Source organism: Misgurnus anguillicaudatus, chromosome 24 (genome assembly GCF_027580225.2).
Source record: "Misgurnus anguillicaudatus chromosome 24, ASM2758022v2, whole genome shotgun sequence".
NCBI classification, from domain to species: domain Eukaryota; kingdom Metazoa; phylum Chordata; class Actinopteri; order Cypriniformes; family Cobitidae; genus Misgurnus; species Misgurnus anguillicaudatus.
This window is the reverse complement of record NC_073360.2, coordinates 35,301,937-35,316,392: the sequence shown is the minus strand read 5'-3', so window position 1 is coordinate 35,316,392 and position 14,456 is coordinate 35,301,937. Positions and strand designations below refer to the sequence as shown.

At 36.9% G+C, this 14,456-nt stretch overlaps 1 protein-coding gene across 1 annotated transcript; it reads right to left on the bottom strand.

The window, feature by feature from the left end:
* Positions 1 to 5,087: 5,087 nt before the first annotated feature.
* Positions 5,088 to 13,785, bottom strand: itm2ca (integral membrane protein 2Ca). The gene is made up of 6 exons (XM_055197285.2): positions 13,481 to 13,785; positions 12,076 to 12,219; positions 8,420 to 8,608; positions 8,169 to 8,279; positions 7,832 to 7,982; positions 5,088 to 6,763 (listed from the first exon to the last, which is right to left on the bottom strand). Exons 1-6 carry the CDS (start codon positions 13,586 to 13,588, stop codon positions 6,672 to 6,674), a joined length of 795 nt encoding a protein of 264 aa, XP_055053260.1. The 5' UTR covers positions 13,589 to 13,785; the 3' UTR covers positions 5,088 to 6,671.
* Between the last annotated feature and the right edge of the window lie 671 nt (positions 13,786 to 14,456).

Below are 14,456 nucleotides of genomic sequence, written 5' to 3'. Positions count from 1 at the left end.
GTATAAAATGTGGGGTAAATGTAAATGTGGTGGACTGGAAGTCATACTGTATGACACCACGGGAGCTTTTTTTAAACTTCCTGTGAAACAACCCATTCTCACCACAGAACAGATCATTTTCCATCATCCATTTACACTAAACTGTGTAAATTATTGAAAAAGTAAACATTTAACATTTAATGATTTACACATACACATACTGTAGAAGGTTTACATGCTCTGTTTTGGGGCAGAAAGAAATCTAAATATTTAATTCCTCTTAACTTGAGAGGAACTGAAACTTGTGCATATATATATATTTTTTATTTTTAGCTGTGAAAGCAGCAAAAAACGTATAACTCGACATAAATGAATGTGTGTTTAACAAATGTTGTTTAAATAACCTATTTATATTTAATTCTGACTATCAGACAGCAGCTTGTATTGGTATTTAGCTGAAAAAAAAGTAAGCTAAAATATGAAGTGTGAAAGATAACAGATGGAAGAGAAGTGTTTGTGGGAAAATGTTTAAATGCTTGTGAGAAACAAAACATGTTTACAGTATGTTACTCTGGAGTTATATTCGTGTATACGCTCTTAAAATAACGCTGCTTAAAGTGTTCTTCACAGTGATGCCATAAGAATCATTGTGTATATATATTTTATCTACCTTACATCTTATTTAGTTTTTCTTTTCATTGTCTCCTTTGGCTTGCTTACTACAGAATCTGTATGGACCTTTTCTTTGCAAAGCTGCTTTGGAATCAATATTAAAGAAGTATTATGCAAAACGTTATACAAATAAATAGCATTTAAACTGATCAATCACTGAATTTATTATACATTCATGCTATCACAGAGGTCTTTGACCTTTATCAGGCCAAGGACCCCTTAAAGGCGGGGTGCATGATTTTTGAAAAAACTTTGGAAAAGGGAGTCGGGCCGAGTACCAATACACACTTGTAGCCAATCAGCAGTAAAGGGCGTGTCTACTAACCGACATTGTTTCCTGGTTGTGTATGTATGGGGCGGGTCTATTAAAAGAAGGTCCAGATTCTGGGGTGTTTGATAACGTGATTTCAAATGTCAACATTGGCTTTCAGAGATCATGCACCCCCCGCCTTTAATGGATAAAAAGGGAGACTAGGGACCCCAGGTACTGTACATGTATCAAATTAAGACTGGATCCATAAACTATGTTGTGATGTTTCCGTTACAAAGATATTTAAATAAAAATTTTTGATATACACATTCTGTTAACATACATAATTTACACCTTAAAGTTTTTTATCATTTAATAAAATTTTAATGCATTTGTTGCTTAATTTCATTTTTTTGAATTCAAACAATGTTTGGAGGACCACTAGTAATACCACCAGGGACACCTAAAAAGCTCCGGACCCCCTTTGAAGACCCATGTGATATCGTATATAGATCGTAATTCCAGCGGATTCATCATGGTCCATTTTACAGTACTGTATATACAAAATTGTTTGCCTTACAGCATTACCACCAACCTCATGAAGAACCTATGGTGTTTGTGAGAAAATGTTTAGATCATCATTTCTAAACATGATTTAGGAGTTAAGAATTTGTACTGTAAACTGTTTAGATATTGTGAACTCGCACATTTTTGTTTGTGATGCAATGCCGTTGCAAATAACAGGAAGATTGTCATTTGTGGAAGTGATGTGGTATATTAACGTGCAATAATCATTACATGTCAGAAGAGTGAAACAATTCTGTTCCTCGGTTGAAAGTTTAAATAGCTTCAGCATTTAATCCTCTCCAACAGAAATCTTTTTTTTTTAATTTACAGACATTAAATCTAGACAGTACACCTTCAGGAAAAAAATATAAAAACATACGGTGCTAAATAGCCCTAAAAGTGGTTCTTGGCTCGTAGTCATAGTGGAATCATTTTTAGTCCTATATAGCACATATGAAGCACCTACCATATATTTAAAGAGTTTGGTTCCAAAACGCAATAAATCCATTGACTAATTTCGGTAAAAACGTGTTTTCTATACCCAGAAATGACAAAATGAAAACCACTATTTTCTGTTACAAACGTTCACGTAGCATCTTTAGGTTATAATCCACAATTTGATTTTCAAAGATTTATTATAAAAACCAATTATTTTTTTCCACAAAATGCAAACAAATCCATGACAATTTTTTTTTTATGCTATACATTTATTGAATCAATGAATAAATGTGCATTCATCTTTGCCATGTTATATTTATATTTAGTTGACTAGTGGTATACACTGATAAAAAATAAACATTAATGGCATTAACCAAAACACTTACTTTGTCATATTAAGTACACTGTCATTGCTGGGGTTAACTTGGGACGTCGTCGCTGAACTTTTTTGACAGCGATCAGCTGTAAAATGTTTTGGTCATGCTCGATTTTCGTTGACTTTGAATAAAATAATGGAAAGTTTTTCATAAGATCCTCTGGGGTCAATGTGTTAGCATGAGAAGCTTGATGCTGTCGGGAGAACAAGCAACCGGCTCCCGAGTGCCTCGCGAAAAATATTTGATGTTGATGGCTTACGTTTCTTTCCCGTCACAGAAAATCACCACAGGTTTATCAATGCCATCAAAAGTGTTATTTTGTTTTTGTTTGTTTGTTGATCACGAAGTACAAAGTAGATGAGGGACAACTAGGATTCTTTGTGTATTCAACGCACCGCCATTAATGTTTACAATACGTGGAATGGTGCGCTGTGATTTGTGAAGCGGATTTATTGCATTCTGTAGAAAAGGAGGAGTGGCGTTTATTGGGTTTTGGGAAAAAAGGGAGAAAACATGACAGAATAACACGACGGATATTGAATTTAGCATAAAAATAAGAATTTACTTTTAAATACTGACCTGATATAATACTGATTTTGGCAGTAACTCATTTTTTTGTTAAAAATGGCGTTTATTGCATTTTGGAACCAAACTCTTCATTTTTAAAGGGTACTGCCCCAGTGACAGCTTATGGCTATATTAAATAAATAAAGAATCTCCAAGGTACTCGAATGATGTGGACAAAAAGTAAAAACGCCTTTATTTCTCATGGCTTAATCTTTTAAAAGCAGGTGGCAAATACACCTACGTGTTGCGGCTTACAAGCCTGTGTCAGGGTGACGAAGGCTTGAAAGCCGCAACATGTAGGTTTATTTGTTGTCTTCATTGAGTTGAATTATGCGTTGCATCGAGCACCTAGATCAGCAATTCACACCCCGTGCAACACTTCTTTTGCATTCTTTGCTTTAATGAGCTCAGGGCTATTTTTATCATTTTATCCGTAATGTTATTCTGCTTTAACATCTCTTTATTTTGTAGTATCTTGTTACCTCTGACTTGAGAGGTCTGAGATGAGAGGGGAAGGATGGAAATGTGTGTGTATGTGTGTGTGTGTGTGTGTGGTAAAGATGACTGATGACATTTTACCAAGGAAATTAGATAAAATCTAATACAAATGTTCATCTATTGCAGGTGCACACAGTGTTGTGAAATCATTTCCAAACATGCTTACAAACAGCTGTCATTTCCTCTTAATTCAAATTAATATGTGATCCATCACAACTACTTCTGGGCAGATATCTCCTGCCGGTTTCGGGTTGGATGTGAATTGCCCTGCGTTTGACATTTACTCTTTTGAAAGTGAACTTTATATGTGCATGGAGAGCCGGTGTAATAAGCAGTTACTCAACTGCAATTGTATTTTCTCATAACCGAAAAAGTAGATGTGAAATTGCTGACGTTTTGAAAGAGAAACCACAAAAAGGATGACACAAGTTTATTTACATGTTTGCTTTACCAAACTTGACAAGGTTTGTTAACTTTAACACACACACGGAAACACGGAGAGCTTTTGAGATAGTATAGGCTACTTTAGTCCAGGGCATGAGTCTGGCCTAAGGCTTTGCTCATAAGAAAATACTCAAACGATGCATGTGCTCTCCTGAAAAGCATGCAGAGAGAGAGAGAAAGAGAGAGAGAAAAAAAGGGGAAATTGCACAGGAAGCGGGCACTGAATGACATTACAGACCGAGTACAGGGTACAAAGGAAAGTGAGTGAGCGCACAAGTATGATAAATGTAACCATGAATGTGCATCATTACCAGACATAAGATCAATTATATCGACGAGAAGCGATGCCAAAATGCTATTTGGTATTAACTAGGTATGGACACTTATAAAAATATGCTCATTTTCCAGCTTCCAGAGTTAAATATTTGATTTTGACTGTTTTGGAATCCATTCAGCTGATCTCCGGGTCTGGCGGCACCACTTTTAGCATAGCTTAGCATAATCCATTGAATCTGATTAGACCATTAGCATCGCACTTAAAAATAACCAAAGAGTTTCAATGTTTTTTTCTATTTAAAACTTGACTCTTCTGTAGTTACATCGTGTACTAAGACCGACGGAAAATTAAAAGTTGTTATTTTCTAGGCAGATATGGCTAGGAACTATACTCTCATTCTGGCGAAATAATCAAGGATTTTGCTGCCGTAACATTGCTGCATCAGGCGCAATGATATTACGCACTACCCGAAAATAGTCCCCAGCTAAGTTACCAAGGGGACTATTTTCGGCTGCTGCGTAATATCAATATAATTTTTTCAAAAAAAGTGAAGTGTCCCTTTAATGGTACATATAATAACTTCAGTAAATCACACCTAGGCTCTAGCAAAGACTGTAAAAAAGATGGACGCCGCCTCTTCGCTCTCTTCCATTGGTGAAAAGTGAAGCCGCCAGTGTCCCGATACGGCGCTGACATCTTGGGTCTTGAGTCAGCGCAGTAGCGATTTCGGGACCAGTCCTGCGCAGTAGTGAGCAGGAAGTAAAGCCGCAAAATCAAAAACCCGCCCTCGCAGAATGCGCATATCACACGATATCACAGCTGTCAATCATGACGTGACACCACCGTTTTTATATCATTAATTAACTAAAAACAAACTTATTTCAAAACAAACATTTGAATTTACATCAGCGTGATAAAAACTACACTAAATGACAGAAACCAGCTTCGGAAAAAAGATAATTGAAGTGTAATTAAATTGTTTAGTTGGTCTCAAGTCCCATTGAATAACATGGGAGGCGGCTTCACTTTTCAGGGCTTGTGCGGCACGCTTGGGCTCTAGGTATTTATTAATATGTTTTTAAAGTAGACTGTATAGGCGTAAAACTAGTGTTCGAATTGAGGGGGGAGTGTGGTGTCCCAAACCTCCCATAAGCATGGAGGGACCCCTTATAAAGCACAAAAATATAAATTAGGGGGCCCCCTGGTTTTTATTCAAATTAAATATTAAATGTATTTAAAATTCTAGTGCCACAAAGCGATACAGTTCAATATTTGATCCAATTTCACAATAAACTAATCCAAAAGATTTCTTTTTGGGGAAATTTGGGGTTTCTTTGATAATAAAATGTTCCAGGATAACATATTTTGTGCAATCACGGCAACCTTATAATGACCGGTGAGGTGAGGCTTAGCTAGGTTGACCTCCCATAATCTTTGACATATTTGAACGCTGCGTAAAACAGTACAATTATGCAAGTTTTGCAATGCAACACTGACAAATCCCGAAAGCTGCTGACACTTGTTAACACGCCCTACAATGATGTGCAGACATATTTCACACCGCTAAAGGAAGTTCTTTTTAAAAAACTTCCCTGCCTTCTCACATAAAATGCATTCGATTGAAATTAACCTTTAACATACAAACTTCCGTCTTTTCTTTATGTCAAATAAAGTTTTTCTGGCTTCTCTTTGAAATTGTATGCATTTGCCTTACAATTTTATCAACTAAGAAAAAATTATATTGTGCATTTTATCTGTTCATGCATACACTGGAAATCAAAAATATGACCCCGTTGCTACAGCTACGCTTTACCAGTTGTGCTAAAGGAACACGGCCGAAATGTCGGTGCATCCGTGAGAACCAACATTGCACAAACATATATATGACACACTCTAAGAAAGGATGTGTTAATTTTAACACATTGTTTTGTGTTATGCAATTTAACACATTATGTGTCATTAGATGTGTTAACTAGACACAAGATGTGTTATTTCAACATGTTCATTTTAAGAGTGTAGTAAAGGGGAAATTGCAGCTAGTAATACCCAGATATGAGCATGCAGGCATGCGTGTAAACAAACAAACAAACACACACACACACACACACACAAACACACACACACACACACTCCGAGCTCAATGCACGTTTATTCATTATGATTTTAAAGATAAAGTGTGTCCTTTCTGTACCACTAGTGACACTAAATTACATTTGTTTACATCAGCCCCAAAAATATTGCGAGTTTGGGGGCGGTATACTATCTTTTTTCTCATCCAATGGTTTGGAAACAAACACTATTTTGACCTTGTCCGCTAGTGATGCAAAAACGACACGCTTAAACTTTAAGACTTCACGATGCTACTGTGATAAGTGTACTGTGTAGAAAGCGTTATTTGAATGTGATTATTTTTGCAAATATGCAAAAATAGCGGCGATAGACAACGTTAGAGAACACTTGTGATATTACAGATAACATATAGAGACATAAAAAAGAAAGAGAGAATAACTGTGATTTAAAGACAAGAGTGTCAAAGGGGAGTGGCTACTCAGACCAACAATGTGATCTCATCAGGAATGGGAGGGGCAAAGGGTCAGGCAGCCTATGGGTTGTCACAAATCACCGTCTCCACCACAAACGTGTTCTCGAAGTGACGTATACGGTGACAGTTCTGTGCATCACGCTTGGAGATACCTAATAGGAGAAAAAAATACAGAACAATTATGTCTGATATCAAATATGCCTTTTAAAAGATATATTTTAAATAAATAAAGTACACTATTTTTTACTTTTTCCCCACCATTTTCTTGTCAATTAAGAGAAAACACTTCCCTGCCAATGACGAGTTTTTATGGCAATCCATATTTCCATTATTTAACACTAGGTGGCGTTCGTACCCAACTTATAAAACACTGAAACATCCACTGATCCAAAAACAGTAAAAAATTGGATTTCTTGCACAAGTCCTTTACAAAAATGTAATTATCTCTACTTTTTGCTCAAAATTCGGTATTTTTGAAGAAACCTACCCATATTTGAGAGGTGATGACATTTTTTTTAAAGCAGAGGGTTAGTTCTTTTATTTGATATATTGTATGTTTATATATTTAAAGAAGAATATTTTCTGGAAGGCATAAGGAGTGCACCGATAAATGCCGATATATAGTAATAATACGTGGCCGATAACTATTCTGAATCGCACAGCCGATATTATTCACAGCTATTTTATGTACTACGGCTTTTGATCACCTTATCGATCTGAAATCACTGTTAGTTTGAGTCGTTTAAAACATGCATTTGAAAAAGCAACACTCGTCAAACATAATCATTATACATATTCTTTATTATCATGAAAATACCTGAAAAGGTTTGAAGGACAGCAATATAAATATACCCATATGCCATTTCCTGGAGCAGCGTGTCATAGCTGCGTGTGTATGGTTATTCGTCTGCGGCCCATATTGAGTTTCTGCACGAGAGCGCCCTCTGGCTTTTGGATGTAACGGCATTTCACGTAATTCATTGAGAAGCGTAGCAAGCATCATCGGCCGATATATCGGTGCATCTCTAGAAGTCATTAAACTTTTGTGAAAATCATAAAAAAAATGCTGCCGTTGGCATTTAAATTTTTTTTTAAAAATGGCGGGGAAAGAGTTAAATTATTACATATATATGAATATAGTGTATTTATACATGATCAGCATTATATTGGTCTATAACACTACAGCACAAACCCTAAGAAAGATGGAAAAGTGAACTTACGGCGGCGTGAGGTGCGACGGCGGAGCCTGTACGTGTCTTTACCATTGCACAAACGATAGATAAAACGTCCGAGCTGGTGCATGTTATTAACACGACCAGTCACAACCATCTCTTCTTGGACAATGTACGTCTGTGGCAAATAAGTCCCCTTCTACAAAAAAAATGAGTAAGAGTATTAGGTTGAAGTATTTCTTTTAAAGTAGCTTACAATGCATTCAGGCGTTTTTTTTTTATCAGAACATAGATTATTTGGCATGTTAACCAATGCCGTGCTCTTCTAGGTGAGCTAAAGTAAATCATTTAACTGATATTATAAACACACACACACTGTAAGTACCTTGACGTTTATAAGCAGTTCCCAGAGGTTACGTGGTGGCATAACCACAGTGGTGTTGAGCTCAGTGACATAACACTTATTTAAAGCGATGTCATGGTAGGCCGTCAAACCCTAAAACCAAAACATTCACATGCACACAAACAAGAAAACAATGTGAGAGTTGAGCGATTGCACTGTATGGTAGAGGAGTTTTACTTATCTTAAGAGCAAAAGTAAAGGGAATTATGGGTAGTTGAACATTTGTGTTTCACCTTGTGGAAATCATGAATGATATCAGCAGGGTCTGTGTTGCTGAAGTCGGGCACAGGCACACTGATTTGCTCATAATTTTCTTTTAAGTAAATCCCAACGCTCTCCTCCATCTCCTGAGACCCTCGCAGCGGAGCAGACACAGAGTCCTCATACACCACACGGCAGTGGAAGCGACTTTGATCCGGAACCTGCAACAGCAGCGCAAAAAATAATTGCACAGATCTAAAACCATTAGTATATACAGACGCAACATTACCAGTATGGAAAAAAGAGCAAGGGCCAATCGAGAACCTTTAAAACTAGAGCCTTAAAAGTAAAACTAGTACATAAAACAACCATGTTGACTGATCTAGAAAACTTAAAATGGGGGTTTAATGATATTTTATGCATTCTGACTTATTAACGCATTTAAAGAGTTGGATTCCTCATGCTATTGGCAAAGTTTAAAAAAAACATTTTGACGTTTGACAGAGTATCTCTGTGTCAAATACACTTCAACTGGGTATGTACAAGTTTCTGAAAGTTTTTTTAGACTACTGAATTGCTTGTTCAGCTTACCAAAGAACCCAGCATTCCCATACAAATAATTTATCTGGCCAAAAATATGTTTAGAATATATGCTAAATACATTTTGTAAAGCCTAATTAAATATATTCTTTAAATGTGAAAATATATTTCGTTTTTACCGTGCCCCTAAGGTGACATTGGAGTAAAAAAACAATCTAAAGTTTAGTTTCAGGTGCTCACGTGAAACTTTCATTTGCTCACGTGAAACCTTCATGTGCAGAATTATTTTTAAGTTTAATTTCGCGTGCTCACGTGAAACTTTCGCTGACGCACGTGAAACTATCGCGCTCGCATGTGAAACTACTGCGTGCTCACGTGAAACTTTCACTGACGCACGTGAAACTATCGCGCTCGCATGTGAAACTATTGCGTGCACACGTGAAACTTTCGCTGACGCACGTGAAACTATCGCGCTCGCATGTGAAACTATCGCGAAAGTTTTACGTGAGCACGCAATAGTTTCACTCAAAACTAAACTTTATTTATTTTTACTCCATGTCCCCTTAGGGGCTCCGTAAGTTTTAACCTTTATCTATCAATATATTTTAAATGTATTTCAAGGGCAAGCAAATAAATTTCTAATTTTACAATCCATATGGCAAGAAATTTATTCTTAGCCATAATATTTAAATATATGCTACATACAAGTTAATTTTATATAGTATATTTTTAGATTTAAAAATATGTTTAATTTAAACCTATTCAAACCTGTTATTTTTATTAAGTTTTGTAACATAAACATAACATTTTTCTTTCAATGCGATGTTAACATACTGCATTACCTTTTTTTTTAAATATATGGAGGGCTAAATATATATTTTAAATGCTTTTATATTTTAAAATATATTTATTTATTTCAAAATATACACAAAATTGGTAAAATATATTTTGTAAACATATTCCAAATTTTGTGGCCTTTTTTGTATATTTTGAAATATATTTAAAACTATATTTAAACATATATTTTTTGCCGTATGGGTTATGGGAACGATGAATGTAGTTTGCTATCCAGGGTAGGGTAGCAGCGGAGGTGTGTAAGTATGTTTAACACAAAATGGGGTAGTCCCAGTGATAAAACAACCACTTCATGAGTTGCAGGCGGTAAGTAAAACTGCATCGATGTCTGCGTTTTCTTGGCATTCGACATATACATCGCCACAAACATGTAGTGAATCATAAGTTATCTAGAGATAGTGGGATAATGTTTTGTGTGTGTTGCGTGCTTGTGACTCGCCCCGATGGGGGTACACCTCTAGGAGCTCTGCTTTTTTTGGAAATAAGCGATACAGCTGATCTGCCTTTTTAAATCTGATAAAACTAAAGATTCTTTGGAGATATGAAGGATGCAACACTACTCAATAGGTACTCAATTACCTTGACATGAGATGAGCAGAAACATTGTGTGTTATGTGACCTTTAACACCAACACATTAAACCAAAGTGTTGACTTTAAAAAATCAGGTATAACTGGTAGGGGGGCGTGCATACCAAGGGGTGCCAGCACTTGCCGTTTTTTTTTTCCGAAGAATCTTTGACTTTGGGTGAGACGCTCAGCCCCACATTGTCATCTCCCACTCAGCCATCCAATTACAGTGGAGGAGGGGCGGGATAAATATCACAACAACCAACCGATGCATCATTCAACAACTGATAAACGAAGCACTCAGCTGAAAAAAGCTGGCAAGCGCTTACAGTTGACGTCTGGCTGGTGTTTTCCGCCGCGTTTAAACACTTTGGTGTACACGCCCCCTTACAGAATATTAAACATTACTGTATTAAACAACAATCCTGACTGAAAATTTTTTATTATATGACACATGATCCAGCATGTGTAGCATACAGTGAGGAAAATAAGTATTTGAACACCCTGCCATTTTGCAAGTTCTCCAACTTAGAAATCATGGAGGGGTCTGAAATTGTCATCATAGGGGCATGTCCACTGTTAAAGACATAATCTAAAAAAAGATATCACAATGTATGATGTTTTAACTGTTTATTTGAATGATACAGCTACAAATAAGTATTTGAACACCTGTCTATCAGCTAGAATTCTGACCCTCAAAGATCTGTTAGTCTGCCTTAAAAATGTCCACCTCCACTACATTTATTATCCTACTTTAGATGCATCTATTTGAGGTCGTTAGCTGCATAAAGACACCTGTCCACCCCATACAATCAGTAATAATCCAACTACTAACATGGCCAAGATAAAAGAGCTGTCCAAAGACACTAAAGACAAAATTGTACACCTCCACAAGGCTGGAAAGGGCTACGGGGAAATTGCCAAGCAGCTTGGGGTGAAAAAGGTCCACTGTTGGAGCAATCATTAGAAAATGGGAGAAGCTAAACATGACGGTCAATCTCACTCGGACTGGGGCTCCATGCAAGAAGTCGCCTCGTGGGGTCTCAATAATCCTAGGAAAGGTGAGAAATCAGTCCAGAACTACACGGTCAATGACCTGAAAAGAGCTGGGACCACCGTTTCCAAGGTTACTGTTGGTAATACACTAAGACGTCATGGTTTGAAATCATGTATGGCACGGAAGGTTCCCCTGCTTAAACTAACACATGTCCAGGCCCGTCTTAAGTTTGCCAATGACCATTTGGATGATCCAGAGGAGTCATGGGAGAAAGTCATGTGGTCAGATTTTTAACTTTTGGTCATAATTCCACTAAACGTGTTCGGATGAAGAAGAATAATGAGTACCATCCCAAGAACACCATCCCTACTGTGAAGCATGGGGGTAGTAGAATCATGCTTTGGGGTCATCTGACTGATCTAGAGAAGATCTGTGTTGAGGAGTGGGTGCAAACCTGGTGAAAAACTACTGGAAACGTTTGACCTTGTAATTGCAAACAAAGGCTACTGTACCAAATATTAACATTGATTTTCTCAGGTGTTCAAATACTTGCTGTATCAAACAAATAAATTGTTAAATTATACATTGTGACTTCTTGATTTTTATTAGATTATGTCTCTCACAGTGGACACGCACCCACGACGACAATTTCAGACCCCTCCATGATTTCTAAGTGGGAGAACTTGCAAAATAGTGTAATATTTGTAGTGAATGTAATATAGTTCTACCTGAGGAATGATGTAATATCGGTAGATATATATGGAAGCATATATCAGACTGCAGGTAAAGACAATGAGTGCTGTTGTCAGACAGCAGAGTCCACTCAGAGATGAGCGTTTCCGTCCCACAGGCAGGACCAGTTCCTCTTCGACCTATAAACACAAACACATACAGCAGTAATGAATTTATCACGTCCTCAAAACAAAACACTTTTACTATCATTACCCACATGCTGAGAAACGTGCTACAATCTGCACTACATTCGCTTCATCCCGCTGCAGTCAAGAATGGATTATTCAGTGCTCTCCTACTACAGTGAGAAATTATTAGATGCCGACGTGACTAATAACGCCTCCAGTCTAGCAATCCATCTGGCAACGGCCCGGCTCATGTCCTTAGCTGGCCTCCTTCGGTTCTCACATCTACATTTATGCCTTTTGTGGCTGATTGTGACTCTATCAAAACTCTTTCCGATCCAAACTGACAAGGTAACGTTTGTCTTACCAGAGGTGTGAGTTCAGATACGTACTGTTTGTCCAACCAGTGGTGCACAGGGGGAAGCGTCTTGTTTTGAAAACACATATTACTTTAGTTCATTTGGGGACAATAGTGGAGCAGAATAACAAACGTCACATTGAAGCTATCTTCGTCATAGGGACTGCTGGTTGGGTTTTTGCTCCCAACAAAGAGATTTATGCATTTGGTGCTTTTATACAAAGCGGCTTACGGTGCATTACGAATAAGAATTATAAAATAACTAAACCTGACACACAGACAGATACCTTTTGAGCCAGTGCAATATTAAACGGCTAAAGCTGAATGAAGTCATTTCACCTCACTGTAGCCATCTGCCATTTTGTCTCCATTGGATTTGTATGTGTGTGTGTGTGTGTGTGTGTGTGTGTGTGTGTGTGTGTGTACTGCATAGACACATAAACACTCTGCACCAACTCATCCCCTATTATTAGCTCTAAAATATATGCATAGGCCTTAAACACTGACAATAACATATAATGCAATTATTAAAATGTGATTATGTATTGCATTCAGTCAAGGATGTTTATCAAACCACCACATCTCCTCTTTAAATGATTAAAATATGACATCAAATACACTAATACTGTGATAATAAGGTCATAAAGCACACATTAAAATCAATATTTTTATTGTTTTAGTATGGTATAATCTGACGCAGTCGTGGTGCATGTGCGTGTTATCAAATCCAAAGGCAAGAAATCCGTGCAATCCAGCTACAAATACTTAAAAAGGCAAATGAACATTGATGCAATGTTTACACCAATGTACGTGATATGCGGTTTATTTTTTAATTTTCACATGTTCACACCAATCCGTTATTTGGTTTTGTTGTAACCGCAGTTTTTACGTGACATTTGATATAAATGCGCTACTTACGTGCGGTAAGTTTGGGGGATGCTGGATGAATATTTGCGTCTTGTCTCCATCACTATCATCTTTCTCGGCTTTTTGTCCCGTGATGGGTTGAAAGCTGATCTTCACCATGATGCTGGGAGATAATCTGTGTTTTTTGGGCGTAGATCCCCTCCTGGCCTTGTCCTTTGACACACTGTGTTTGCTGTTTGTTATAGGGCACCGGAAGAATGTGTTATTTATTTATATACGTTAACATGAAAATCGCCCTTAAAGTCACAGGAGGCGCGACGCCGGGATGATGCGCGCGACACGAAATGAGCAGGCGCGCTCACGTCATCCATCTCTATTATCTGAAGTACGGTACTTCGTGTTCTACACAAGTGATATAACACTTACAAAAGGTCACATTGATGCTGTCTGGTTTTAATAACATTTTATTTTAAAAATAAACATGCTGTCGTGTTACATGGTAGCTTGCACCATGCTAATAATAAACAATAGAAACCATCACTGATATTCCTACATTAAAAAAATACTGTACTATACTGTATAGTATTCACTGTAAAAAAAATCCGTAGAAATTACAATGTTATTGCAGCTGGGTTGCCGGTAATTTACAGTAGATTTAAATGTATGTTATTTACTGGCAAGAGTTTGTTCAAAATTAAATAAATTTTAAATATTATCTCTCTTTATAATATTACTGGTTTAAGACCCCAAACACACAACATGAAGGAATTTAAAATGATTTTAATGATAAACAGCTGCTGGTTAAATAATGGTATTCCCTTATGAAAATTAACCATGGTTTTACTACAGTTAAAACAAAAAAAAAACATAGTTACTATAGTAAAACCATTGTAACCACAAAAAAAACATGGTTTAGAGAACAATGGTTTTCAAAAACCAGTTATAAACCATAGTTTTGCTGACAGTAATCAATACACCACAAAAACATGGTTAGTACACTTTTACCACACTAAAACAATGATTAATT